The 27,470-nt window shown below is 46.7% G+C and overlaps 1 protein-coding gene across 5 annotated transcripts; it reads left to right on the top strand.

Annotated features, from left to right (window-relative positions):
- Positions 1–7,183: 7,183 nt before the first annotated feature.
- LOC125528975 (CemA-like proton extrusion protein-like protein) lies at positions 7,184–27,098 on the top strand. 5 transcript variants are annotated; one of them, XR_015612167.1, is made up of 8 exons: positions 7,188–8,178; positions 8,385–8,470; positions 8,569–8,742; positions 8,909–9,023; positions 15,010–15,107; positions 15,788–15,923; positions 16,346–16,481; positions 26,748–27,098. XR_015612167.1 is itself a non-coding variant. In XM_087537585.1 (7 exons), exons 1-7 carry the CDS (start codon positions 7,591–7,593, stop codon positions 16,412–16,414), a joined length of 1,266 nt encoding a protein of 421 aa, XP_087393711.1. In that variant the 5' UTR covers positions 7,188–7,590; the 3' UTR covers positions 16,415–16,621. The 5 variants fall into 5 exon arrangements, 3 of the variants coding, with proteins under 3 accessions (XP_087393712.1, XP_087393714.1, XP_087393711.1); XR_015612166.1 differs by lacking the exon at positions 26,748–27,098 and adding an exon at positions 17,456–25,421; XM_087537585.1 differs by lacking the exon at positions 26,748–27,098 and having other exon boundaries at positions 16,346–16,621.
- Positions 27,099–27,470: the final 372 nt, after the last annotated feature.

The raw sequence follows: 27,470 nt of genomic DNA, 5'->3' as shown, positions 1-27,470 counted from the left end.
GAGAGCTTCAGAGATAGGGACGAAGACAGAAAGAAAAAGGGGAGACCGCGAGGGGGCTGGCTGACCGGCGGCGATGAGCGGTAGAGGCTGGGAACGACGACGGAGGCGAGGTCGTGAGGCAGCCGACGAACTGAGGAGGTGACGACCTCGGCTCCTATAGCAAAATGACGGTGAGGCGGAGAAGTCAGCGGCGGTGCGACATGAGGAAAAGAAAGGGGCCGAAGGCGGCGCAAAGGAGCACACCAGCGGGTGGCTCCGGCGAGCTGGTGACGAGGTGGTCGGGGCGCTCTTCTCCTGGCACCATGGATGGGAACTCCTATGGGATAGACAAAAGAGAGAGAAAAGTGAGGGGGGAGAGAGCTAGAGGAATGAGGGGATGGAAGGAGAGGCAACGGGCACGACGCTGGTGACCTGCTGGTGGTTGCTGCTACTCCGGCGAGGAGGCTCGAGGAGGGTAGGAGACGCGCGGGAGCAGAGGTCTCTGGCACGAGAGGCTATCGAGGCAGGGGGAGCTCTGTACCAACGGCTTCGGGAACGAGGCAGAGGAGGCATCTTGGGGATCGAGCGCGCGAGGCTGTGGCCTCGATCCAAACTGGATCAAACGCCAGCCGGTGGTTGGATGGTGGCTGAGAGTGCAGGCAGAGGGAACCTGGGAGGATCCCAAAGTGAGAGGAGGAGGTTGGTTGGCTGCGGGTGGATCGAGGAAGATCCCAAGGAAGAGAGGTGAGTACGGCAGCGGCAGGGACAAATCCCTTGGATTCTAGGGTTGGGTCAAATTTGGCATGAGGTTGTTGTTTAAATAGGCAGGGCGGAAAACAGAGGGGGGTTTAGGGGCGTCTGATCTTCATCGGATGGCTCCAGATCAATGGGATAGGGAAATTCAAATATGAAACCGAAGATGCTTTACGGATGTTCGGGGATGATTCGGACCCGTCGGTAACGATGGCCCGGTTCGGGTTCGGGGAAGTTTTGGACACGCGTGAGGGGTCTGGGAGAGGTCGACAAAGACAAAGAGGCCTAATAAAAGGTCAACGAAGACAAAGGGAGAAGCGGCAATCACGAATTACTACGAGTTTTATGAAAACATGTGGATGCAATGCTCATGATGACACGATGAATGCAACAAAGAAATAAAACACACGGCAACAACGAAATAATTGGAAGGCGTTTGGAGCGTCGGTCTCGGGTCATTACAAGGAGGTAGCTAGGTCTACTCACCAACCGCGTACGCAACGTGCAGGGGTGCAAAGGGCGATGGGCCCAAGACCCCTGCGCTCTTAGGATTTAGACCGGCGTGCTGACCTCTGTGTCGAGCCTAGGTAGGGTTGCGGTGTGTTGATCGGCCGAGGCCGGTCATGACCTGATGGTGTGTCCAGCCGGAGTTGATCGAGCGTGTTGGGTAAGTTGGTGCACCCCTGCAGGGAAGAATTCTATCTATTCGAATAGCCGGGTCCACGGTAACGGACACTCGGAGTTGTATCCCGATCGATACAACTAGAACTGGATACTGGATGTTGAGGCATGTAATGGATATGATGGCTCCGGGATTGTTTCCTCGTAGGGAGTCGAGGAAGTGATCTCTGGGAAATGTTACAACATACTTACTAATATTATAATATGCCACTCTTATCTCTTCTGATGCTGTAAGATGCTTGGAGCTGCTTAAAGATGCTAGTCTTCGATAGGCTAGGCTTTCCCCTTCTCTTCTGGCATTCTGCAGTTTAGTCCACAGATACATCCCATTCCTTTGATACAGATGCATACTTAGTTTAGATCTGATGTAAGTCTTGCGAGTACTTTGGATGAGTACTCACGGTTGCTTTGCTACCTCTTTTCCCCCATACCCCATTGTTGCGACCAGATGACGGATCCCAGGAGCCAGACGACACCACTGATGACTACTACTACCCCGAGGGTGCCTACTACTACGTGACGGCCGCTGACGGCCTGGAGGAGTTAGGAGGCTCCCAAGCAGGAGGCCTTGCCTTTTCGATCGTTATTGCTTTTGTGCTAACCTTCTTAAGGCAGACTTGTTTAACTTATGTCTGTACTCAGATATTGTTGCTTCCGCTGACTCTTGTGTATTCGAGCTTATGTATTCGAGCCCTTGAGGCCCCTGGCTTGTAATATAGAGCTTGTATTATTTTAATTTGTGTCTGGAGTTGTGTGGTGATACCTTCCCGTGAGTCCTTGATCTTGATCGTACACATTTGCGTGTGTGATTAGTGTACGATTGAATCGAGGGCGTCACATAAACTTGACATGATCATATGCTACGTTCATAGTTTTGGTCTTGTCCATCACATCATTCTCCTAATGATGTGATCCTGTTACCAAATGACAACTCATGTCCATGACTAGGAAACCATAGCCATCTTTGGTCAACGAGCTATTCCGACAGAGGCTCACTAGGGACACGTTGTTGTCTATGTATCCACGCATGTATTTGAGTTTCCGATCAATACAATTCTAGCATGGATAATAAACGATTATCATGAACAAGGAAATATGATAATAACCAATTTATTATTGCCTCTAGGGCATATTTCCAACATCATCATCATATACATGACTTGAGCATTCATTGTCATATTGCTTTGCATGATCATAAGATAGCTAGCATGATATTTTCATGGTTTGTCCGTTTTTTGATATCTTTGCTATGCTAGATCATTGCACATCCTGGTACACTGCCAGAGGCATTCATATAGAGTCATACTTTGTTCTAGATATCGAGTTGTAATATTGAGTTTTAAGTAAATAAAAGTGTGATGATCATCATTATTAGAGCATTGTCCCAGTGAGGAAAGGATGACGGAGACTATGATTCCCCCACAAATCGGGATGAGACTTCAGACGAAAAAAAGAGGCCAAAAAAAGAGAGAGCCAAAAAATGATGAGAGAAAAAGAGAGAAGGGGAAATGCTACTATCCTTTTACCACACTTGTGCTTCAAAGTAGCACCATGTTCTTCATATAGAGAGTCTTGGGCTATCACTTTCATGTACTAGTGGGAATTTTCATTATAGAACTTGGCTTGTATATTCTGATGATGCGCTTCCTCAAATGCCCGAGGTCTTCATGAGCAAGAAAGTTGGATGCACACCCACTTAGTTTTCAGTTTGAGCTTTCATACACTTATAGCTCTTAGTGCATTCGTTGCATGGCAATCCCTACTCCTCGCATTGACATAATTTGATGGGCATCTCCATAACCCCATTGATTAGCCGCGTCGATGTGAGACTTTCTCCTTTTTTGTCTTCTCCACACAACCTCCACCATCATATTCCATTCCACCTATAGTGCTATATCCATGGCTCACGCTCATGTATTGCATGCATGAAAGCTGAAAAGGCTTGAGAACATTAAAAGTATGAAACAATTGCTTGGCTTGTCATCGGGGTTGTGCATGATGAAGTACTTTGTGTGATGAAGATGGAGCATAGCCAGACTATATGATTTGTTAGGGATAACTTTCTTTGGCCATGTTATTTTGAGAAGACATGATTGCTTTATTAGTATGATTGAAGTATTATTGTCTTAATGTCAAATGATAGACTATTGCTTTGAATCACTCGTGTCTTAATATTCATGCCATGATTAGATTATATGGTAAGGTTATGCTAGGTAGCATTCCACATCAAAAATTATCTTTTTTATCATTTACCTACTCAAGAACGAGAAGGAATTAAGCTTGGGGATGCTAATACGTCTCCGTTGTATCTATAATTTTTGACTGTTTCATGCCAATATTCTACAACTTTCATATACTTTTGGCAACTTTTTATACTATTTTTGGGACTAACATGTTGATCCAGTACCTAGTGCCAGTTCCTATTTGTTGCATGTTTTTTGTTTCGCAGAATATCCATACCAAACGAAGTCCAAATGCGATAAAAACTTACGGAGATCTTTTTGGAATATATGTGACTTTGGGGAATTGGAATCAACGCGAGAAGATGCCCGAGGGGCCCACAAGTCCTGGAGGCGCGCCCCTACCCTGGGCGTGTCTAGGAGGATTGTGGCCACCCCATAAGGTGGTTGGTGCCCTTCTTTAGCCGCAAGAAATATAATATCCGGATAGAAATCGTGTTAAAATTTCAGCCCAATCGGAGTTATGGATCTCCGGGAATTTAAGAAACGGTGAAAGGCCATAATCTGGGAACGCAGAAAGAGAAGGAAACATAGAGAGAGAGAGAGAGATCCAATCTCGGAGGGGCTCTCGCCCCTCCGCCGCCATGGAGGACATGGACCAGAGGGTAAACCCTTCTCCCATCTAGGGGGAAGGCCAAGGAAGAAGAAGAAGAAGGAGGGGGCTCTCTCCCTCTCTCCCGGTGGCACCAGAACGCCACCGGGGCCATCATCGTGACGACGATCTACACAAACAACTTCGCCGCTGTCATCACCAACTCTCTCCCCCTCTATGCAGTGGTGTAACACCTCTTCTCTCCGCTGTAATTTCTACTTAAACGGGGTGCTCAACGCTATATATTATTTCCCAATGATGTATGGCTATCCTATGATGTTTGAGTAGATCCGTTTTGTCCTATGGGTTGATTGATGACCGTGATTGGTTTGAGTTGCATGTTTTATTATTGGTGCTGTCCTATGGTGCTCTCCATGTCACACAAGGGTGAGGGATCCCCGCTGTAGGGTGTTGCAATATGTTCATAATTTGCTTATAGTGGGTTGCTAGAGTGACAGAGGCTTAAACACGAGTAAGGGGGTTGTTGCGTATGGGAGTAAAGAGGACTTGATACCTTATAATGCTATGATTGGGTTTTAACTTAATGATCTTTAGTAGTTTCAGATACTTGCTAGAGTTCCAATCATAAGTGCATATGATCCAAGTAGAGAAAGTATGTTAGGTTATGCCTCTTCCTGATATAAAATTGGAATAATTATTACCGGTCTAGTTATCGATTGCCTAGGGACAAATAACTTTGTTACGTGACAAAAAGCTCTCTTCTAAAACTAATTTAATTGTTTCTTTATCTAAAAAACCCCTATCTTTTATTTACGTGTTCTTTATTATCTTGCAAACCTATCCCTTCACACCTACAAAGTACTTCTAGTTTCATACTTGTTCCAGATAAAGCGAACATTAAGCGTGCGTAGAGTTGTATCGGTGGTCGATAGAACTTGAGGGAATATTTGCTCTACCTTTAGCTCCTCATTGGATTCAACACTCTTACTTATCGAAAGAGGCTACAATTGATCCCCTATACTTGTTGGTTATCATGGGTTTGTGCCTCCCCATAGAAGCAGGTGAGTCTCCAAGGATCACCACCTAAATCACTCACTTTCACATCAATATGATAACATGAGTAACCCAAATTGTCTATCTTTATTTCATTATTCCAAAACAAAGCCAAACCTCCGCTCCTACCGGAGGAGTCAATAGCAAAAGAATAATCAAAACCCAGAGTAATCTTTAAATTTTCAGCTCTAGCACCACTAATTTGGGTTTCTACAATACAAAGTATTCTAGGGGGAAACTTTTGTGCGAGTTCGCGAAGCTCTTGAATTGTCAAGGCATTGCCAATCCCGCAACAATTCCAGCACAAAAGACTCATGGCGCCCATTTTGCTTCATTGTTTTTCCCCGCTGCTAGGGTCTTCCTCAACACTGTATTGCCCTACTTCTCGGTCTGCTGGGTAGTCCGGGATCTCTTGGGATCTTGCTTCGGCGGGGGGCTCAGTGGAGTTGCACCCCTGCTTGTCTTAGTTGCTAAGACCAGCTCCATCCCAGTGGTGACCATTGCGGTAATGGGATCCATCGACTGTTCTGAAGAGCGTTTGCGGCTGGCTTCAGACACCTCCATATTAATGACATGTTGATCATGCACTTCATCCTTTCTCTCCTTCGAGCTGCCACCAGTACTAACATCCTGAGACCTAGGGTTCTGGTTTCTGTTTCGGCGACGGGTGCCCCATGCAGTAGTCGCAGGTGCTCGCAAGTTTTTGAAGGTCAGCACTGAGGGGGGGGGGGTGAACTCCATCCCTGTGTTCCTTGAACTAATGTCCCATCATACCGCAGACCTGGCACCAATCGGGTAGACGCTCATACTTGATCGTGAAGATCTCCCTCTTTTCTCCACGGATCAGCGAGTTTGCCTTTTTGAGAGGATTTCTCACGTCAAGTCAAACCCTAACCCTATAGAAGTTACCTTCAAAATGAAAAGAAGATGGCTCCGAGTCCACAAACTCGCCAATCTTAGCAGCCAACGCCTTCACTTTCCCATAAAAACCAATTGGAAGGTCGCTGGTGTGAACCCATATCTCAAATTTGTATAGCTCTATCTCCGATGGCTTAGTGTATCCATCATATGAGGCGATAATCACCGGATTGCCTCTGAAGTGCCAGGGACCCCCTTAGGTAACTCTCTCCCAATCGCTCAGACAATTGAATTGCATCTGGAAGAGGTTCTCCTCCAGGGTTTTGATTTTTACCGGCCTAGCAAGATCCCAGGTCGTCCTCATATTGTGAAAGAACCAGTAGGTGCTAAACCCTTTGTCCATGTGGACTCTGGCCAAGATCATCCAGCGGAGGTCCTCCTCTGCCGGGGCGTCATCTTCCTCGAAAACAACGTCATCGAGGTCGTCTTCCTTGAGGGCCAGCTCCTTCATTAGATCCTCCAGCTTTCCCTTCCCCTTGGATCCCGAAGCCGATGATGCTCCCTGGTTCGCCATAAGATTGTCGAACGAAAAATAGACCGATCTCCCCAGGTCTAGCGACCAGCGAAGATAAAGAACCCTAATCTCCCAGGGTGAGGAGACCGAACCAAGACGAGGGAAGCAGTCCGGGTCTGCCCCGTGATCGGCCCAGAAATGGATACTCAACCCAGCGCAGGAGAAGGAAGACGGGTCTCAACGATCGCCGACGGCGACGAGAGGAACGATAACCCTAGCGAGGGGGAAAGATATGACGGGAAAAAAGTGGTAGGTGCGCTAGGGTTACAGGGAAAGTCAATTTACATGGCAGCTCGACACGGAGATTGCGCTCAGGTGCTTCAGATTTGCTACAAACTAATGCTGGTCGGGCTGGGCTAGGCTAATTTCGGGCTGAAAATTGAAGCCCGAGCCCGATCCAAATATGACACCAAGCAGCAAATCAAAGCCCAACCCCGGCCCTGCTGCCCATGCCCAGGTACTGCGCTAGAAGAAAAAAACTACGGGAAGGAGCATATTGGCGTTGCTTCGCGGCGCCACCGTTACCCTTGAGTCGTGTTCCTCCCTTATCCATCCCAACCCAAAGATATATGTGGACGCCACTCTGGAGCGCGTGTCCAAATTAATACTCCCAGCAAGAGCATCATCATCCCTGGTCACCGCAGCGTGGTCTGGGGCTATACGATTCTCTGGCTCCTGCTTGTTGCGAATCGCAGATTCTGCAAAGAAGAGGGGTTGACTGTATTCCGGCCTTCCGGGAGTTCGGAAATTCTTGGTTTCTTGATGTGTATACTGCTACCTTGCAATGAAAACGGGTGGCAAGAAGGGAATTCTGTGAGGCTGTGAGCACATGGTTGCCAGAGGTGCGTCCGCCCCCGTTCTGTAGCCCGGAAGATGTGGTCTCCGTTGCATGACCTTTAATGAGTTGCTACGTGGTCAGCTCTAGCGGCGTTGCGGTCTGGTTAGCCGTAGAGGAGAGGATCGGGCACCGGAGGTTTTGCGCATGCAAGATGTTCGATGTCGGTCCCCAGAGGAGAAGGGTGGGGAGGCGCCTGGTGGGTTTTGCCAAGAAGAGGAGGCGTTCCAAGAGGCAGCAGCCATGGTGGAAGGCGTGGTTCTCTGATTGGAACGATGAGGAAGAGAGCCTCGCCGGCTGGAGGGAGGATGATGAATTGCTCCAGCAGGTTGTTAGCAACGAAGACCTGTCGGAGGATGACAAGTTTCAGACGTGGAAGAGCAAGGCAGAGGCGATTGTCGACCTGCGGGAAGCCCAGCAGGGTGCCGAAAATGCAGAAGGGCGGTCATGGGAGGATTGGATAGGTTGGGGCAGCACGTCCGGCGATGGTGATTGGGGCGGGGGTGGGAGCTTGTCGGACCAGATAACTGATGATCCGACGGAGATAGTGAGGGACAAGGGCATCGCTGAAGCTTTTAGGGACTCTATTGATGAAGATTACAACGACATGTTGTTTGAGGACCGGGTTTTTCTATACGCTTCGACGAAATCGGTACTTCTAGCACTAGTTACAAGATATAATTTTCTCATCATCTTTCCTACCAATTGTGCACCGCTTTCCAATGCGGTCTACTATTATACCTAGTACTATAACAATAACTCAAACCTTATTACCGTGCAACATTGCTCAAGATCCTTTTCGATGAAGTCATACAGATGTTGGGGAACTGGATCTAACAAGAAAATTGTACTCTGCAGGCCAAATTCCTAGCATTGTTGATCGTTGTTCCATGGGTGTTGGATCTTCTAGTACATGACTATGTTATGATGCCATTTCTAGACAGGTAAGTCATCTTACTGCTATGGCGTTCCATATCTTCCCTTTCCTCTGTTTTCTTTTTTGTTGAAAGAATCGATTACGCTGGTCATTGTACAATAACAGGTATGTCGAGAAGGTACCACTCGCCGCTGAAATGCTTGATGTAAGACGCAGCCAGAAGATTCAGATGATAAAGGACCTAAATATTGAGAAAGCAAGATTCCGTTTTGAAGTAGAGATTGGTAAATCTCCTCCACTTTCCGATGAGGAGTTCTGGTCAGAGTTGCGGGAAAAAGCGTGAGGCTATTATTCTTTCTTGCCAAGTTGTTGCTTATATTAGTGCCCTTGCAATTTTGACATGAACATTCATCTTCTCTGTGAAAATGATAGTCAGGAACATCGTTTTGCGGCCCGATAAATTTATCTGGTTAACTGTAACGGGTCTGCTCTGTTACTTTAACAGGGTAGAGCTGAGGGATGAATGGAGATTAGAAAACCGACAAGCATTTGCAAATATCTGGTCTGATATGGTTTATGGGGTTGCCCTATTCCTTCTTATGTACTTTAACCAGAGTAAAGTAAGTACATACTCCCTCCGTTCCTAAATATTTGTCTTTCTAGACATTTTAAATGACTACTACATACGGATGTATGTAGACATATTTTAGAGTGTAGATTCACTCATTTTACTCCGTATGTAGTCACTTGTTGAAATACCTAGAAAGACAAGTATTTAGGAACGGAGGGAGTACATCATATAAGCAGCTTCTTATTTTTTTGATTATGTTCAATTGTGAAAGTGTGCCATTAAGTTCGTATAGCATTCCTCTTGATGGCGTGTACCATGTGGATCTGTGTTTTTTTTTTCTCTGTAAAGTAAATCAGAAGTCATCAAAATTGCTGCGCTATTAGGCCTAGCGAATAACTAATTACCTTTGGCGGTTAAGACTAATGTTGTGTCAAATATTCGAAGAGGTGAACTGATCTAAAGTTTTTCCTGATCTGTTCATACCTGATAATGTTTTGTTTTAAGGTAGTGTCGTATTAACATCACCTCAATTTCAATGATACCTTTTATTTTACTATCATCAGTAAAAGTGTGCGGGTGTCTGTAAAACGTGATGGAAGCGTCTCAACCCCCAACAGGGAGCCCACGTTGTGTTATATTGATCGAGCGAGAGAGAGCCTCTCAAGAGATACAGGAGGGTTCGGTTGGCAAACAACCGTACAGAGATCTTACAGAGAGAAATAGAGATAAGAAGTTAAAACAGAAAATACTATCTCTATGGTGCAAGACAATTCCTTGGCGCCTGCTACATCTCTACAATATCTCATGATTAACACCCTCCCTTAATCTGAACTTTGTAAGTTTAGATTACATTTAAACTCTTCAAAGGGTCGTGTAGCTAGTGCCTTTGTGAAGCCATCCGCAATTTGGTCCTTGAAGTGAACAAACCGAATATCCAATTCTTTATTTGCAACTCGTTCCCTCACAAAATGATAATCAATCTCAATATGCTTGGTACGAGCATGAAAGACATGATTAGCTGACAAATATGTAGCACCAAGGTTGTCACACCAAAGACATGGTGTTTGAGTGTGATATATTCCAAGTTCCTTGAGCATGGACTTTACCCAGATAATTCTGCTGTTGCATTTGCCAGTGCCTTGTATTCTGCCTCAGTACTGGATCTAGAAACTGTGGCATGTTTCTTTGCACACCAGGAGATCAAGTTAGGACCAAAGAAAACTGCAAAACCACCAGTTGACCTTCTGTCATCTAAGCAACCTGCCCAGCCAGAATCAGAAAAAGCACTAACAAGTGTAGATGATGACTTGCTGAAAGTTAACCAAACACTCAATGTGTGTCTCACATATCTCAATATGCGTTTTGCGGCAGTCCAATGAGCAGTGGTTGGTGCATGAAGGTATTGACAAACTTTATTTACTGCAAAGGAAATATCAGGCCTGGTGAGAGTCAAGTACTGAAGTGCACCTACCAAACTTCTGTACTTAGTACCATCCTCTTGATTCAAGAGTTCTCCTTCAGCAAGTGAGAGCTTCTCTGAACTGGACAAGGGTGTTGGAGAGGGTTTACAACCCTGTAAGACAACTCTGCTCAAAAGGTCAGTGGCATATTTTTCCTGAGAGAGATGAAGGCCACCTTCTCTATTTCTCTTAACCTCAATACCAAGAAAGAAATGCAAGTCACCTAGATCCTTGAGAGCAAATTCTGAGTTCAAATCTGATCAAGAGAGCTTTGACTGCTTCATTTGACGAGCTTGTGACAATGATATCATCAACATAGATAGGTACAAAAATTGAAGTATTTGACTTATTGTAAATGAACAGAGATTTATCAGATTTTGAAGGAGTGAAGCCAAGTTGTTGCAACTTCGCACTTAGGCGAGAATACCATGCTCTGGGAGCTTGTTTCAGTCCATAAAGAGATCTGTCAAGCCTGCATATGTGAGACAGTTTGTTTTTATCTACAAACCCAGGAGGTTGCTTCATATATACTTCCTCTTCCAGAACACCATGAAGGAACGCATTCTGCACATCTAGCTGTCTGAGACTCCATCCTCTGGACACAGCAATAGATAGAACAAGACGAATAGTAGCAGCCTTAACAACAGGACTGAAAGTGTCTTCATAATCTATGCCATACCTCTGTTTGAAACCTTTAGCCACAAGCCTGGCTTTATATCAATCTATCGTACCATCAGACCTTCTTTTTATCCTGAAAACCCACTTGCAATCAATCACATTTTTACCTTGCTGTGAGGGAACTAAATGCCACGTGTTATTTCTCTGAAGAGCCTGATACTCATCCTCCATAGCTTGCTTCCAATTTGGACCAGCGAGGGCCTCCTGATATGTACGGGGTTCTCCCGTGGAAGCAGCCAAACCATATTTAATTTTGTAATTTGTAGGCTGAATAACACCTGCTCGAAGACATGTGTATGGTGGTGTAGCAGCGCATGGCTGCGCAGAAGATCCGAGCCCTGCTGCGGAAGAATCAGCGGCAGCAGCTTCCTCGGACGAAGCTGCGGATCCCAAAGAAACATCGCCCACACCCGCCGGATCCTCTGTGGCCGAGGACATCACAGAGGATTCGAGAGACGGCGCAGATGGTCTGGGCGCTGCAGGCGAAGCCGACTCGGATCGGGTGCCCACACGTGACAGGGACGGGGCCCGCCGGGTGTAAACCGGTGGCTCGGGCGGGAAGCGCGTGGTCGACGGGGCCCGTAGGACCGGTTGGTGGAGCGCACCCGCAGGATCGGTGCCAGCCGAGGAGCGACACGTGGCCGGTGACGGTTGGTGCGGAGCAGACGTCGCCATGCGCCCAGTGGCTGGCGGGCGAGTGGCGTGGGTCGGAGGAGGGCGCCGGACTAGACGACACCTGTTGGGAAGTGGATCCCGAAGCAGATCCTGCCAGCTTTGACGCGGTCAGGGGCGCGGATCCCGAAGGCGATCGCGGCAGCTCTAGCGTGACAGCTACCGGTGCAACACCGTTTTTGTCCCAAATTGCACCATTATGACCACCATTTTCAGCGGTGTTTGCACCTGTATCATCAGACTCAAAAGGCGGATTAGAAGCATTAGTCAATATTTGGATCATTACAATCATCACTACCCACATGATCAACTCCAGAGAGATGAGAAGGAAGGAGAAGAATCTCCTTGCGAAGGAGAGCACCGGCATTGGGATGAAGTTTGGAAAAAGGAAACTGAGTTTCAACGAACACAACATCACGAGAGATATACACACGGCCAGAGGAAACATCAAGGCACTTAACACCCTTGTGTTGTGCACTGTAACCAAGGAAGACACATTGTTGAGATCGAAACATAAGCTTGCGAGAATTGTAAGGATGAAGTTTTGACCAACAAGCACAACCAAAAACACGAAGTGTAGTATAATCAGGTATGACCTGTAGAAGGCGTTCAGTGGGAGTTTCATTGGCTATGGTGCGACTAGGCCACATATTGATAAGATGAGCGGCCGTAAGAAACGCTTTGTCCCAAAATTTTAAAGGCATGGAAGCTGAAGCTAGAACCTAGAAGGGCAAGACCTACTTCAACAATGTGACGATGTGTTCCTCTCTGCAGAACCGTTTTGTTGATGAGCATGGAGGCAAGACACGTGATGAGAATACCTATCTTTTGAAAAAAAGAATTTAGCTTCTCATATTCACCACCCCAGTCGGATTGCGGCAATGATTTTGCTATCAAACTTACGTTCAACAAGAGCTTGAAAGTTATGAAAGACTTGGAACACTCCAGAACGTGTTTTAAGAAGGTATATCCACGTGTACTTGCTATAATCATCAACAAAACTTACATAATAAGAATGCCCACCAACAGAAGTGGGCGCTGGACCCCAAACATTAGAAAAAATAAGTTGCAATGGTTTGGTAGACACACTAGTAGAAATAGGATATGCCAATTGATGACTTTTTGCTCTTTGGCATGAATCACAAATAGTTTCTGAATTTCCCTCACCAACAACTACGAGTTTATTTTTGCTAAGAATTTGATGAACGGTAGCAAACAAGGGATGGCCTAAACAGTTGTGCCACCTTTCAGCAGAAAGCTTGATGGCACCAGACTTGTTTATTGAGTTGACAATACTGAGGAAGCAATGCATAGAGCCCTTGCACACATGTGCCCCTATGGAGAACTTTCTTCGTGACCTGATCCTTGATCAAAAGGAAAAAGGGGTGAAACTCAAGAAAGACATTATTATCAAGGGCAATACGATGAACGGAAAGAAGTGTTTTTGAAGCATTAGGAACATGCAAGATTCCGTTAAGAACTAGACTTTTATGTGGGGTTTCAATAATTGATTGACCAATATGACTAATCTCCATACCTGCACCATTGGCTGCGGTGTAGATCTGATCATGGCCACGGTATTTCTCATGCAGTCACCTTCTTGAGTTCGCCGGTGATATGATTTGTAGCGCCCATGTCTCAATACCAATTGGTATCGACACCATAAGAAGCATCAGCTGTAGCTGCGGTTTTTTTTCTTTTGGGAATTGTCATCGGCATAACGCCAATCACAGTCTTTGGCAAGGTGGTTAGTTTTTTTACAAATTTGGCACCTGCCTTCGTACCCCTGAAAGTTATTGCACCCCCTGGTGTTGTTGTAGGAGGGGTGCCTAGGGTTGTAGCTGCCGCCAGAGTTACCCTGGGGATGGCAGCCGCCGCCACCCCCATTGTGATGACCACCACCACTGTTGTGGTGATAGCCGCCACCGTGACCACCATTGGGGCCGCCGCCACCAGAGTAGCCACCATTAGGGTTGTTGTAGCTGCCACCAGATCGTGATCCGCCGCCACCGCCTCCCTTCTACTGGCCGCGAAAGCCCTTGGGAGTTCCTTGGCGGCCGCCGCGGGAAGCTGCGTTTCCTGAAGATTTGAAGCTGGAGCACCTGTCCCGTGGAACATCTCGACTCTCTGATCGAAGTTGGCCACCATGGAGAACAAGATCTCGACGGTGATCGGCTCGGTGCGGATGTCCAAGGCAGAGATGATGGGTTGATACTCCATATCAAGCCCAGCCACGATGAAGGAAACGAGCTCATCCTCCCGGATTGGCTTGCCCGCCGCCGTGAGTTTGTCGGAGGGAGCACGCATGGCGCCAAAGTATGCTGCTGCCGACTGGTTGCCCTTCTGTGCGTTGGTGAGGGAGGCACGGATGTTGTTGACGCGTGAGAGGGAGACGGCTGAGAACATGGTGCTCAACATCGTCCAGATGGCATGCGAGGTTTCCATCGATGCGACTTGAACGAGCACCTCTTTGGAGAGATTGCGAAGGAGGTACACGACGATTTGCTGATCCTGGACGAGCCATGGGGCATAGGCAGGGCTCGGGATCACCTGGTCCTTGCCCTCTTTATCTTTTGTGGTGATGGTTTTGGGAGGCTCCTCTAGGATTTGATCTATATAGCCATACAAGCCAGCGCCCATTATCTGGGATCCCGCTTGAGCTCACCAGAGAACATAGTTCGTCCGGGAGAGTGGCTCGGAGGTGTTGTAGTTGAGGCCGGAGGTGATGGGGGCGGCAGAGGTTGACATGGCGGAAGGTGGGTGGAGGGAGATCGAAGGAGGCTAGCTAGATGTGATGGAAGGGCCCGCTCTGTATACCATGTTGAATTCATGCTCCAGCCAACTCATCCAAAAGTCCGAACTGATGGAGGGAGACGGGCAATATATTTCAACAAGACGCTTCCATCACGTTTTACATGGTATCAGAGCCAAGAGGTCTTGAGTTCAAGACCGTGCCAATGCAGTATTAGAAACAAATATACTGCGGCCTACATAAAACCCATGTCTAAGGACTAAATAAGCCTAGACGTGAGGGGGGTGTTGAAATATATTGCCCGTCTCCCTCCATCAGTTCAGACTTTTGGATGAGTTGGCCGGAGCATAAATTCAATAGTGCCACGTTTTCTGTGCATGATAATGGCTTGTTTTTTCTCCCCCTAATAATAGGCAAGTTATCTTGTTATCAATTGTCATGCATCTTGCTCTTACTGTCGCCTATGCTTCCAGGTTGCAATAATAAAGTTCACAGGATATAAGTTGCTAAACAATATCTCAGACAGTGGGAAGGCTTTTCTTATCATTTTAGTGTCAGATATCCTTCTAGGGTAAGTTCTATCAATTCATTTCTGAAATGTGTCTGTATTTGTCTTTTAGTGTCATGATATATTTATCTCTAGTTCTCTGAATTTTCCATTTAGAACAATGCATTTATAGTTACAAGTGATCCTAGAAATAGAACTGAGTAAACATCATGTTGACTTTAGCTTTAGTGTTCTTGTTATTTCTCTCGGTGATGAAGTAAATTGTTCATTTAAAAAAAATAGAAGTGACCGAAGTGCGCATAAGATTTTTTTCGTTCTTTCCTGCCTTCTATGAGACGTTTATAGCTTATTTTGTGTCAGACTCTTAATAAACCAATGAGTTAGGATATTTAATCTTCTTTACAATCTGGTTAGGAAATATTGAATTTTACATACCTTTTAGTTTCATCTAACTGCAGAACTAGGTTATTTTGTGCCTTAGAAGCTGATTAACACAGAGGTATCTGAACTGCTGTGAGAAAAACGGGAACCCTACCTGTACGAGTTTGTATTTATGCTTCATGTGACATATTTCCACATTTAACAGCTAACATGTAGTTCTGTAAGTCTTCTTATGTTCTGTTATTTTTATCATGTGCATGTAAACGAGGGCTACTATTATTTTGTTTTACCATCTGTCCTTGTTTAATTACCGCCTGTGATCTTGTCGACTATATGAACAGCATCTAGCTGCAATATCACAGGTACCATTCAGAGGCAGGTTGGCATTCATTAGTGGAAATTATTCTTGACCACTATGGACTGGAAACCGATCAAGCTGCAGTCACCTTTTTCGTTTGTCTGGTTCCAGTTGCCCTGGACGTATTTATAAAGTTTTGGGTAGGTCTACTCTCTACCTTAAAGTCAAGCTACAAGGGACATGCCACTATATTTAATAACATAAAGAAAACCATATTTGCTGTTAGAACTCATAATAATTTTGATAGTTCTTTTCATAATAAAACTTGTACGAGATGTTTGAACCAATATGCTTCAGACTTTCCTTCATTCCACATTTCAGCAACTCCGACACTAACACATCAAATTGCATTAAATTTAATATTCTTGTTAAGCTCCAACATTTAGTAGCTACATCTTTTGGATGATGCAATGCAACTTCATTTTCCTGAAACTACTCTGTACAAGTGTCACTAACAATTCACATTGTAATGTACAAGTACCAATGGCTCACAAGTCATAATTAGGAGTACCTGTTCGCTGGATTAGATCGGCATACTTAGTTTAGTTTCCATATTTTGCAGGTGTACAAATACCTTCCAAGATTATCACCTAGTGTGGGAAACATCTTGGATGAAATAAGGCGTCACTAGGAATTCTTTCCATCAGGAATTTTAGTTCCTTCCTTTAGGAAATTGCTAGTAGAATTTCACAATCCAGGTATGTATTGACTTGCATGTACTGTTGGCTCCTACTTGTGTTGCTGCCAATGTTTGATAAATAGTGAAAAAATTACCTGTGACTGATATGGTTATTCATTCACCCTTCAAATATATTTTTTGGTGAAAGCCCTTAAATTATATTGAAGCTGGTTTCTGCAGTATGCCGTTACCAATTATTCTGATGAGAAAATTAATAATAGCTGGTAAATTGCAAGTGTAATTTAACGCAACTCTTTGTGATGGTGTATTCAAGCTATTTATACTATTTCTTGATTCTTGTTCAGGTGATTGAAACTTCAAATGTTCCAATCTTTTTATAAATGAAGTAAAAATGCCTAAATTCCAAACAATTGTAAACAAGTCTAATACGTGGCAAATAGTAGGGGTGGCCCGATCTTAATGAATTGGAAGTGAATTTGAGAAAGAACACGAGATGTATGCCAGCCCAAAGATCTCATCCTCTGACATACATTCACTTGAACACAAGAATACCAAACCAACTCTTTATTCCTGATGTTACAATAATAGGGAGGTGGCTGAAAAGGCGGACTTAGTACATCAGCATCTATCACCAGTCTCAACTATATGACATGCTTACGCTCAGCTACACCGTTTTGCTGATGTGTATGAGGACAAGACACACGATGCGTAATTCCAAGCTTATTAAAGAATGCATTGAGGTTGTGGTACTCACCCCCCCAATCAGATTGCACATGAATGATTTTGTGACTGAGCAGACGCTTAACATGCACTTGGAATTGCAAGGAAACATTAAACCCATCAGACTTGCGCTTGAGAAGATAAAGCCAAGTGAACCGACTGTAAGCATCAATAAAACTGACATAGTAATTATGACCACTAACAGAGGTTTGGGCATGGCTCCATACATCCGAAAACACAAGTTCAAGCGGTTTGTTGACTATACGACCCGACTTAGAAAAAGGAAGCTGATGACTCTTGCCTTGCTGACAGGCATCGCAAATTGTAGCAGCATTTTTATTGGACACAACTGGAAGCTGATGACATGGCTGACAATGGGAGTGGCAGGATGACCAAGGCACACATGCCAATGCGACGAAGACACACGAACACCGCTGAAAGCACAAGGAGACGGTGGCATGCATAAAGACCATGGTGTAGTCAACCTCTAAGAAGTACGTTCCTCGTGTCCCGGTCCTCAACAAAAACATGAAACGGGTGAAACTCAGCAAAAACATCATTATCACGAGTAAGTTTAGGAACTGACAACAAACTACGTGAAACAGAGGGAACTCGAAGGACATTAGGAGACATAATTGTTTGGATCGACGAGTAAGAAGGGATGCCTGACCAATATGTGAGATGTGCATACCTTCTCCATTAGCAGTGCAAACCTGATCATGTCCATGGTACAGCTCCTGTGTAGAGAGCTTGCCCATCTCACTCGTCAGGTGATTGGTAGCTCTTGTATCCATGTACCATGACGCATCAACTGGATAGGAAGGAGTATGTCTGCTCATGACTCGCCAGAGCAGCCTGCTTCTCATTACCCTTGCCATTGGTTCTGATTCCCCAAAAAATCCTGCTTGAAGCGAAAATGGCAATGGGAAGCAAGGTGGCCATCAAGACCACATAGCTGGCAGGGGACTTGAGCACCACATGAAGGACAACAGGCACGGACTTTGCCGTTCGCGGAAGTAGTGGAGTTCTGCGGGTTGGATGCGGTCGGCAGAGGTTTGCCACCAGTTGGTGGCTTGTAGGGCTTGCCCTTGCCACGCGCTGCAGCGTTGGCGGAAAGGAAACTCGGCGTAGTGCTGCGAGCCTGGATGCGCTGTTCTGTGGCAAGAAGATGCGCGTACAACTCATGTGGATGGATGGGATGTCATGACTATTGATATTCTCGACCAAATTATCATAATCGTCACCCAGTCTATTAAGCACATAAGAGGTGAACTCCTCCGAACCAAGAGCCTTGCGAATGGAGGCAAGTGTGTCAGCCATACCCGTCACCTTGTTGAAGTAGTCAGTGACGGTGAGGTCATTAAGCTTTACCTCCCCAAGCGCAGTGCGAATAGCATGAGCACGCGCCTGGGACTGCGAAGCAAAACTGATATGAAGGGTTGTTCACGCGTCCCGAGACGTAGCGGCGAAGATGACCAGTGACGAGACTCCCTCCGTGAGAGAGGACTGGATAGCAGAGAGGATTGCTTGATCCCGGGCCACCCAAGCATGATACGCTGGATGATACGGCGAAGGGCACAACCCATCAACATAACCCTCCAAAGAGCGACTGCGAAGAAGCGGCAGTACTTGAGCATGCCACGACAGGTAGTTATCCGTCGTGAGCTTCATCGGGATGAGGTGCGCAAAGTAAAACAGCGCAGGAGGCACAACATGATTCGAAGGCGGCGGTGGCGTGTAAAACCCCGGGGGCGAGGTAACACCCGGCAGCACGAAAGAAGCCACCAACTCCGTCAATGGACCACCATAGGGCGCATCGTATGAAGAAGGCGCGCCATGAGGAGGCGCGGGTGCCGTGGCCGTCAGGTAGGCCGCGTACGCCGACGGGGCAGAGGCGTACGGCGGGTAGGCCACGTACGCCGACGGGGCAGAGGCGCCGTGGGCTGGTGACGGTGCTGGAGGGCCGTAGGGCGCCAGTGGCGCGTCTAGAAACCCTAGCCAATGGTTGGCCGCGGGAGCCGCGTAGGCCAGCGGTGGTCCCGAGGCGTAGCCAGTAGGCGGGAACGGAGCCGCGGCGTCGTAGGAGATCGGCGACAGCGGGCCATGCAGGGGAGCGGCGGCAGCGGCCGTGGAGGCGCCAGCCACGGAGCCCAGCGGGCGAGACGACAAAAACGGAGTGGCGACGGCCTGAGCGGCGGCGACCGGGACAGAGCGGAAGACATTGATCGTAAACCTAAACTGATACCATGTAAAGCTTAGGGTTGTGGGAAACTGCTCAGACACCCTAGACAGAAAGCAGGGAGGATAACAGAAAGCAGGGAGGATAACATAGCGTCCTCATAGTTGTGTCATTTCTGCCATTTGTTGCCAAGTTGCAGGCCAATATTGACATAGAAATTAATTAGCGGAGTTAAATAGAACTGCTAGCGATCAGTGGCCCTTATTTGTGAATAGAAGGCATGTCCAAATAAATCTCATATAGATCAGAAATAACCCCATACAAATTTAGAAAACCCAACCAAACGTCAGCATATAATATATTAAAGTACAGTGGAAGTACCATGGAGAGTGGCATCATTAGCACGACACCCAAACGCTGAATACCAACACATCTATCATCATCTATATACGTTCCCTACCTACCAAGATAATACATCATTTCCTTCAAATAAGTTCTAGCTGAACTTGAATATATTTCATTTGCAGTGCACAATGATTGCCGAGCAAAAAAAAATAATCAGAGTTTCAGGTTCAGATCCTTTGAGTACCTTCAGTCAACCTTCTTAAGCTTTGTAGCCACAAATGAACAGATTTTTAAAGAAAACCGTTCTTGTATCAAACTTGATTTTCTTTCAGGTCTGTCTAGAGTTATTGCACATCTAAGTGACTCAATCAAACTAAAAAGGAAAAGAAAAGGACAACCGAAAATCTTGCATGAATCTTCGCATAAAATCAATGATATAGGACTTAGATGTGCAATACTTAGGGCACATCTAGATGTGCTTTAGCAAAACTGTTTTATTTAAGGTGTGCTAAAGAACACTTGTCGATGTCCAGCATAACCTATGCCAGGTCCGCCCAAGACCCTAGATAGGCATTAGGTCGAACATATGATCACCAGTACAGAGAAAACGTAGAAACTCCATTTAGATGACCAGTGCTCGAAACATAGATTCAACCTGAAAAAATGGATAGCAATACCTTCACCTGAGCAATAGCATCAGCAAGGAAAGTAATATGTAATTCCAGAGAGGTAAACACATATATGTCCTCTCAAAATCCATATTCCAGTGAACTGTCATTGTCTTACTCTCCTTCCTGTAGTATTTATAACTCTTTTGAAGGAAAGCTTCACTAAACAATTGACAAACTTGCGTACCATTCAAGAGAAAAAGCTAGACATGTTTTTCTTATTTATTCATTGGGTGTAATTCAGCATCACAGAATCTCACCATCTTAGGAGAAAAGATAAAATTTGTGCAATGGAGTTTTAATATCAGAATCTATCTTAGATGTTGCAAGTCAAAATTAAAAGCACTAACATGGATGATTTATCCCCCGTCACCTTAGTGAGGCCAGAAGCGGTCACTGGGTTAGAAAAGCATGGGGCTTCATCGTTGTTTTGTCTCTAAGCAACAAAATAGTGTGACAACAAAGTTGGTATAGATACATTTGTTAGAGTTATAATATAAGTGATGTACCCCTTTGTATTTATCCCGTTATATGAGGGGTTTCCTGCATATGTTCCACACCTGTACATGTATATATATATCGGCCTATGGCCTCATGGGAATACAAGTTGCATATTCCTAACATGGTATTAGAGCTAGGTCAATTTTTTGCACGCTGCAACTCGTGCATTTGATCTGTCTGTTCGATCGAAGCTATTCGCTCGATCTCCTCTCCGTCCCGATCGGGAGTTCTCCCAGCCGCCCGCAGGAGCCCTGCTCTCCTCTCCCGCCGGCCGCTCGCAGGGCTGCCCAGGAGCGCTCGCACGGGTTACTGCTGCCGGCCCGTCCCGATCCATCCCGCTCGTCTCAAGCCGCCGGGAGTCCTCCAAGCCGCCTCCAAGCCGCTCATCCCGCCGGTGCCCAGGGAGCTTGGCTGCCGGCTCGTCCAGATCGGGAGTTACCCAGTCGCCCATCCCGCTCGTCTCAGCCGCCCTTCCCGCGGGCGCCCAGGGAGCTCGTCTCAGCCGCCCGTCCCTGCTCCAGCCGCCCATCCCTGCCCCAGCCGCGGGTTCCCTCTCCAGCCGGCTTCCGAAGCTCCTGTAGCCCGCGCCTGATCCCGATCTGGTTGTTCTCGTCGGATCCTAAAAAAAAAGTCTGCTGCATCGGGTTTTGTTGCTGTTCCTCGCTGTCCGGTGATCTTTGATGGTACTAACTACACCGAGTTCACTGGCTTCATGCGCATTCACATGCGTGGCATTCGTCTTTGGGGTGTTCTTTCTGGCGAGGTCTGATGTCCGCCACATCCAGTTCCTCCGGTGGCTCCTACTCCGCCCACTCCATCGGTTCTTCCCACGGATGCTAATCAGTCCGCCAAGGATGCGGCTAAGGTTGCTGATGAGGCTGCTGATCGTGCTTATGATGAGAGGGTTTTGACTTATGAGGAGGCTCTTCAGTTGTATCATGGTGCTCTGTCTGCTTACACCCAGTGGCTTGATGATGATGCTCGTGCTGCAGCTGTTCTCACTGCTAGTGTTCTGCCTCAGTTTGCTTCTGAATTTCTGGGTCTTTCTACTGTCTTTGAGATGTGGACCCGTCTTCGTGAGCGCTATCAGCCCTCTGGTGATGCCTTATACCTCTCTGTGATCCGTCAGGAGCATGCTCTTCAGCAGGGTGACTCTACTGTTGATGACTTCTATGCCCAGAGTTCTGCTATCTGGCGTCAGCTTGATTCTCTCTGTAGTGCTGGATGTCGTACCTGCCCCTGTTGCCAGGCTGTCCAGGCCAATTTGGAGTTTCATCGCGTCTATGAGTTCTTGTCTCGGCTCCGTAAGGAGTTTGAGCCCCGGCGTGCTCAGTTGTTTGCTCGTGGCCGTATTTCTCTCATGGAGGCGCTTTCTGAGATTCGTGCGGAGGAGACTCGCTTACGTGGTGCTGGTTTGCTGGAGGTTCCTTCTGTGCTTGCTACTCGTGCTCCTACGCCACCTGCTCCATCGACCACTTCTCGCTCGAGTGCTCCACCGCTCTTGCCCACTCCTTCTGGAGGCTCAGGTCGCCCCCGTCCACACTGCGCCTATTGCAACAATGATGGTCATCTTGAGTCTCAGTGCTACACGAAGAAGAAACACCTGCGCAAGGCTCGATCATCATCTTCAGGGACTTCGTCGTCTACCTCGACAGCTTCAGCCATTGCTTTGACTGAGCAGGATATTCTGAGACTTAAGCGTCTGCTCGCGGCTTCAGGGTCTTCCTCGACGGGTGCTGCCGGTTCTGTGACTGATGCTTCCCGCACTGAGCACTCACCCTCTACACAGTCAGGTACATCCCCATGGGTTCTGGACTCTGGAGCTTCTTTTCATATGTCTTCTCATTCTTCCACTTTGTCCTCTCTTCGATCACTCGATTCTCCTATTCATGTCCTCACTGCTGATGGTACTCCCCTTTCTGTTGCTAGTAGAGGCAATCTTACTACTCCTTCTTATTCTGTTCCTGATGTTGCTCATGTTCCTTGCCTTACCATGAATTTATTTTCTGCTGGACAACTTACGGATTCTGGTTGTCGCGTCATCCTTGACGTTGACTCTTGTTCTGTCCAGGACCGTCACACGCACACTCTGGTTGGGGCTGGCCCTCGCCGCCGTGATTCTCAGGGTCTTTGGGAGTTGGACTGGCTTCATGTTCCTTCTGCTGCCACCACCATCGCCAGTTCTCCCGCTTCTGTTGCCTCCGTCACTGGTTCCTTCCAGCAGTGGCATCATCGACTTGGTCATCTGTGTGGTTCTCGGTTGTCTTCTTTAGTTCGTCGAGGCCTTCTGGGGTCTGTCTCAGGAGATGTCTCTTTAGAGTGTCAGGGTTGTCGTCTTGGCAAGCAGATTCAGTTACCATATTCACATAGTGAGTCCGTGTCTAAGCGTCCTTTCGATTTAGTCCATTCTGATGTATGGGGTCCGGCCCCTTTCGCTTCGAAAGGTGGTCATAAATACTATATTATTTTTATAGATGATTTCTCTCGTTACACATGGCTTTATTTCATGACTTCTCGTTCTGAGGTGTTGTCTATTTATAAGCGTTTTGCTGCCATGGTTCATACTCAGTTCTCTTCACCCATTCGTGTTTTGCGTGCTGACTCTGCTGGCGAGTATATCTCTAAGATGTTGCGTGGTGTTCTTGCTGAGCACGGGACTCTCTCTCAATTCTCTTGTCCTAGTGCTCATGCTCAGAATGGTGTGGCTGAGCGAAAGCATCGACATCTTCTTGAGACGGCTCGTGCATTGATGATTGCTGCCTCTCTCCCGCCTCATTTTTGGGCTGAGGCCGTCTCCACATCCACCTATCTTATCAATATAAAGCCTTCCGCTGCTCTACAGGGTGGTGTTCCTTTCGAGCGATTTTTTGATCGTTCTCCCGATTATTCGATGCTTCGCTCGTTTGGTTGTGTTTGCTATGTTCTTCTTGCCCCTCGCGAACGCACCAAACTGACCGCTCAGTCTGTTGAGTGTGTCTTCTTAGGCTACAGTGATGAGCATAAGGGGTATCGTTGTTGGGATCCTATTGGTCGTCGGATGCGTATCTCTCGAGATGTGACTTTTGAAGAGTCTCGTCCCTTCTATCCACGCCCATCTTCCTCGACTTTTTCAGTGCAGGATATCTCTTTCCTCACTTTTCCTGACTCACTTCTCACCCCTGCCGACACTGTACCTCTCCGTTCCACTTCCTCTCCTTCTCCACATCTAGTTGACTTGCAGCCACCATCCTCCCCGGTCTCCTCGCCTAGCATGTCACCGGGTTCTCCACCCTCATCTCCGGTGACTCCCTCCCCGGTCTCCTCTCCCAGTCTGTCACCGGATTCTACACCTTCATCTCCGGTGACTTCTTCGTCACCACCCCCTGATTCTACCTTGCTGATTCCTCCTTCTATTATTCCATCTCTTCCTCAGCATTACACTCGTCGTCCACGACCAGTTGATGCCTCTATGGATGGGTCGTCATCTTCCTCTCAGCCTACTTATGGCTTGCGTTCTCGTCCTCGTCTGCCTGTTGATCGCTTTGGCTTTCCCACCGCTGGTGCTGCTGTTCTTGAGCCAACTTCTTATCGTCAGGCTGTTGTTCATCCTGAATGGCAGTTTGCGATGGCAGAGGAGATTGCTGCTCTTGAACGCACTGGTACTTGGGATCTTGTTTCTCTTCCTCCCGGAGTCCGTCCGATCACTTGTAAGTGGGTCTACAAGGTTAAGACTCGCTCCGATGGTTCTCTTGAGCGTCACAAAGCTCGTCTTGTGGCTCGTTGTTTTCAGCAGGAGCATGGTCGTGATTATGACGAGACTTTTGCTCCTGTGGCTCATATGACCACTGTTCGTACCCTTCTTGCTGTTGCCTCTGCACGCCACTGGTCTATATCTCAGCTTGATGTTAAGAATGCCTTTCTTAATGGTGAGCTGCGTGAGGAGGTGTACATGTAGCCACCACCTGGGTATTCTGTTCCTGATGGCAATGGTATGTTGTCTTCGTCGCTCTCTCTATGGCCTTAAGCAAGCCCCCCGCGCCTGGTTTGAGCGCTTTGCCTCTGTGATCACTGCTGCTGGTTTTTTAGCAAGTGCTCATGATCCCGCATTGTTTATTCACCTTTCTCCTCGTGGTCGGACACTTCTTCTTCTTTATGTTGATGACATGATCATCACGGGGGATGACCCCGAGTATATTGCCTTTGTAAAGGCCCGTCTTAGTGAGCAGTTTCTTATGTCTGATCTTGGACCTCTTCGCTACTTTCTTGGGATTGAAGTCTCTTCTACCTCTGATGGCTTTTTTATATCCCAGGAAAAGTATATCCAGGATCTTCTTGCTCGTGCTGCTCTTACTGACGAGCGCGTTGTTGAGACTCCTATGGAGCTCAATGTTCACCTCTGTGCTACTGATGGTGATCCTCTCCCTGATTCGACGCGTTATCGTCATCTTGTTGGCAGTCTTGTCTATCTAGCTGTCACTCGTCCGGACATATCTTATCCGGTTCATATTCTGAGTCAGTTTGTCTCTGCCCCCACCTCGGTTCACTATAGTCATCTCCTTCGTGTTCTTCGATATCTTCGAGGCACTATCTCTCACCGTCTATTCTTTCCTCGCTCCAGTTCTTTACAGCTCCAGGCCTATTCGGATGCTACGTGGGCTAGTGATCCTTCCGATCGCCGTTCACTTTCTGCTTACTGTGTTTTTCTTGGTGGTTCTCTCATTGCCTGGAAGACGAAGAAACAGCTTGCAGTTTCCCGTTCGAGTGCCGAGGCTGAGTTGCGAGCAATGGCTCTTTTGACGGCAGAGGTGACTTGGTTACGGTGGTTACTTCAGGATTTTGGTGTTTCTGTCACTACACCGACTCTGCTTCTATCTGACAGTACAGGTGCTATCAGCATTGCACGCGATCCTGTGAAGCATGAGCTCACCAAGCATATTGGTGTTGATGCTTTCTATGTGCGTGCTGCTGTGCAGGATCAGGTTATTGCTCTTCAGTATGTGCCTTCCGAGTTACAGTTGGCGGATTTCCTGACGAAAGCTCAGCCTAGAGCACAACATGGCTTTTATCTCTCCAAACTCAGTGTTGTTCATCCACCATGAGTTTGAGGGGGGGGGGGGGGGGGTGTTAGAGTTATAATATAAGTCATGTACCCCTTTGTATTTATCCCGTTATATGAGGGGTTTCCTGCATATGTTCCACACCTGTACATGTATATATATATCGGCCTATGGCCTCATGGGAATACAAGTTGCATATTCCTAACAACATTTACCAGCTTGGCACTTAGAAACAGTGTTTACATATACTACGACAATGTGAACTGCAGATTGAAGGTGCCATGGCCTAAATTTAAAATAATAGCACCATGGTGTGATAATCTTATGGTGCTGAATAGTTTTAAATAGCGCGCTAAGCCTCTTAGCGGCGGACCTCTCCTAAGTGCTACAGCGTGCTATTTAAAATGTTTGCTCATGTGTTTGAATCAACGTCCCTTAGCACAAGACCTCCTGTAAACGCTGTAGCGGGCTATTTAAAACCATGCCCGCCTGAACACAAATGTCGAGTAAGAACGAACGCCCATTTTAGTTACATTGATACAGATGATCCATTAGCGATTCCAAATAGGCTGCCCAGCAAAATATGACCCCCACCGTAGAGCACACAAACCAATGAAGGAAGATGCTTGCATGTCATCCAATATTCTGATCTAGCAATGATCTGTACCCTCCCATTTATCATCATTTATTCACAGTACCTCCAAAAGAGCAAGAAAAAAAAAGTAGTGACCATGGTAAAGAATTTACCAGCATCAAAAGCTTGTGCTCCCGATTATAATGGATATGTTACACTTATATATCCTGCGAACTGTAAAGCCATGATATACTAATTAGCTAATTCTAATGGTCCGTAACAATATGTAAAAATTTGCCAGGAAACTGAATTATGAGGAAATGCATAAATGAATGGGCCGCACTAGGCGTCGGTCGGTGGATCTTTTAAAAAGATCCGCCACCTCAGCAGCCGTCAGATCCGGCACAATCCAACGACCTGGTCCTTCTTCACCATTGCAACAAAGGTTGTGTTTCAAATTTTTTTTTTGCAGCAGAGCTCGTGTTGCGGAAAAACATTTGCAATAGAGATTGTGTTGCAAAAAATAAATCTGCCTTCACTTTTTTTTTGCAACATAGATGATGTTGCGAAAATGACTTCTACAACATGTATGTTGTTGCAGAATTTTTTGTAATAAAAAAATGTCGCAGCTTCCGCTGGTGACATTGCATTTTTTTCGTTTTCACTTTTTTGCAACATGGAAGTTGTTGCGAAAGAAATTCTTGCAACACAGATATTGTTGCAGAAAACCTTTTGGTTTCTTCGCCAGCCACACACGCCACACGTGTCACACAGAACATCTAGAAAATAGTATTAGACGAACCCATACAAGACACGTGTCGCAAGAAGAAGACGGCGGACGCTCGCTGCGATCCGCCGGCTGAAACCTAACGTTTCCCTAAATGAATGTTATGGTTCTAGTGATGTGCAGGAACGCTGCCTCCTCCTTTCATTGAATTATGTGAGGGTAAAACACGGGTCTTCCTCCCCCGCCGGCGAACAAAACGATGAGCCATGCCATCACGCTTTCCTCTTTTCTTTTCTC

This window comes from Triticum urartu, chromosome 7A (genome assembly GCF_056163025.1).
Source record: "Triticum urartu cultivar PI428250 chromosome 7A, HENAU_Tu73, whole genome shotgun sequence".
Lineage (NCBI taxonomy): Eukaryota > Viridiplantae > Streptophyta > Magnoliopsida > Poales > Poaceae > Triticum > Triticum urartu.
Note: the sequence above shows the minus strand (reverse complement) of the source record. Positions and strands in the feature narration are given on the sequence as shown.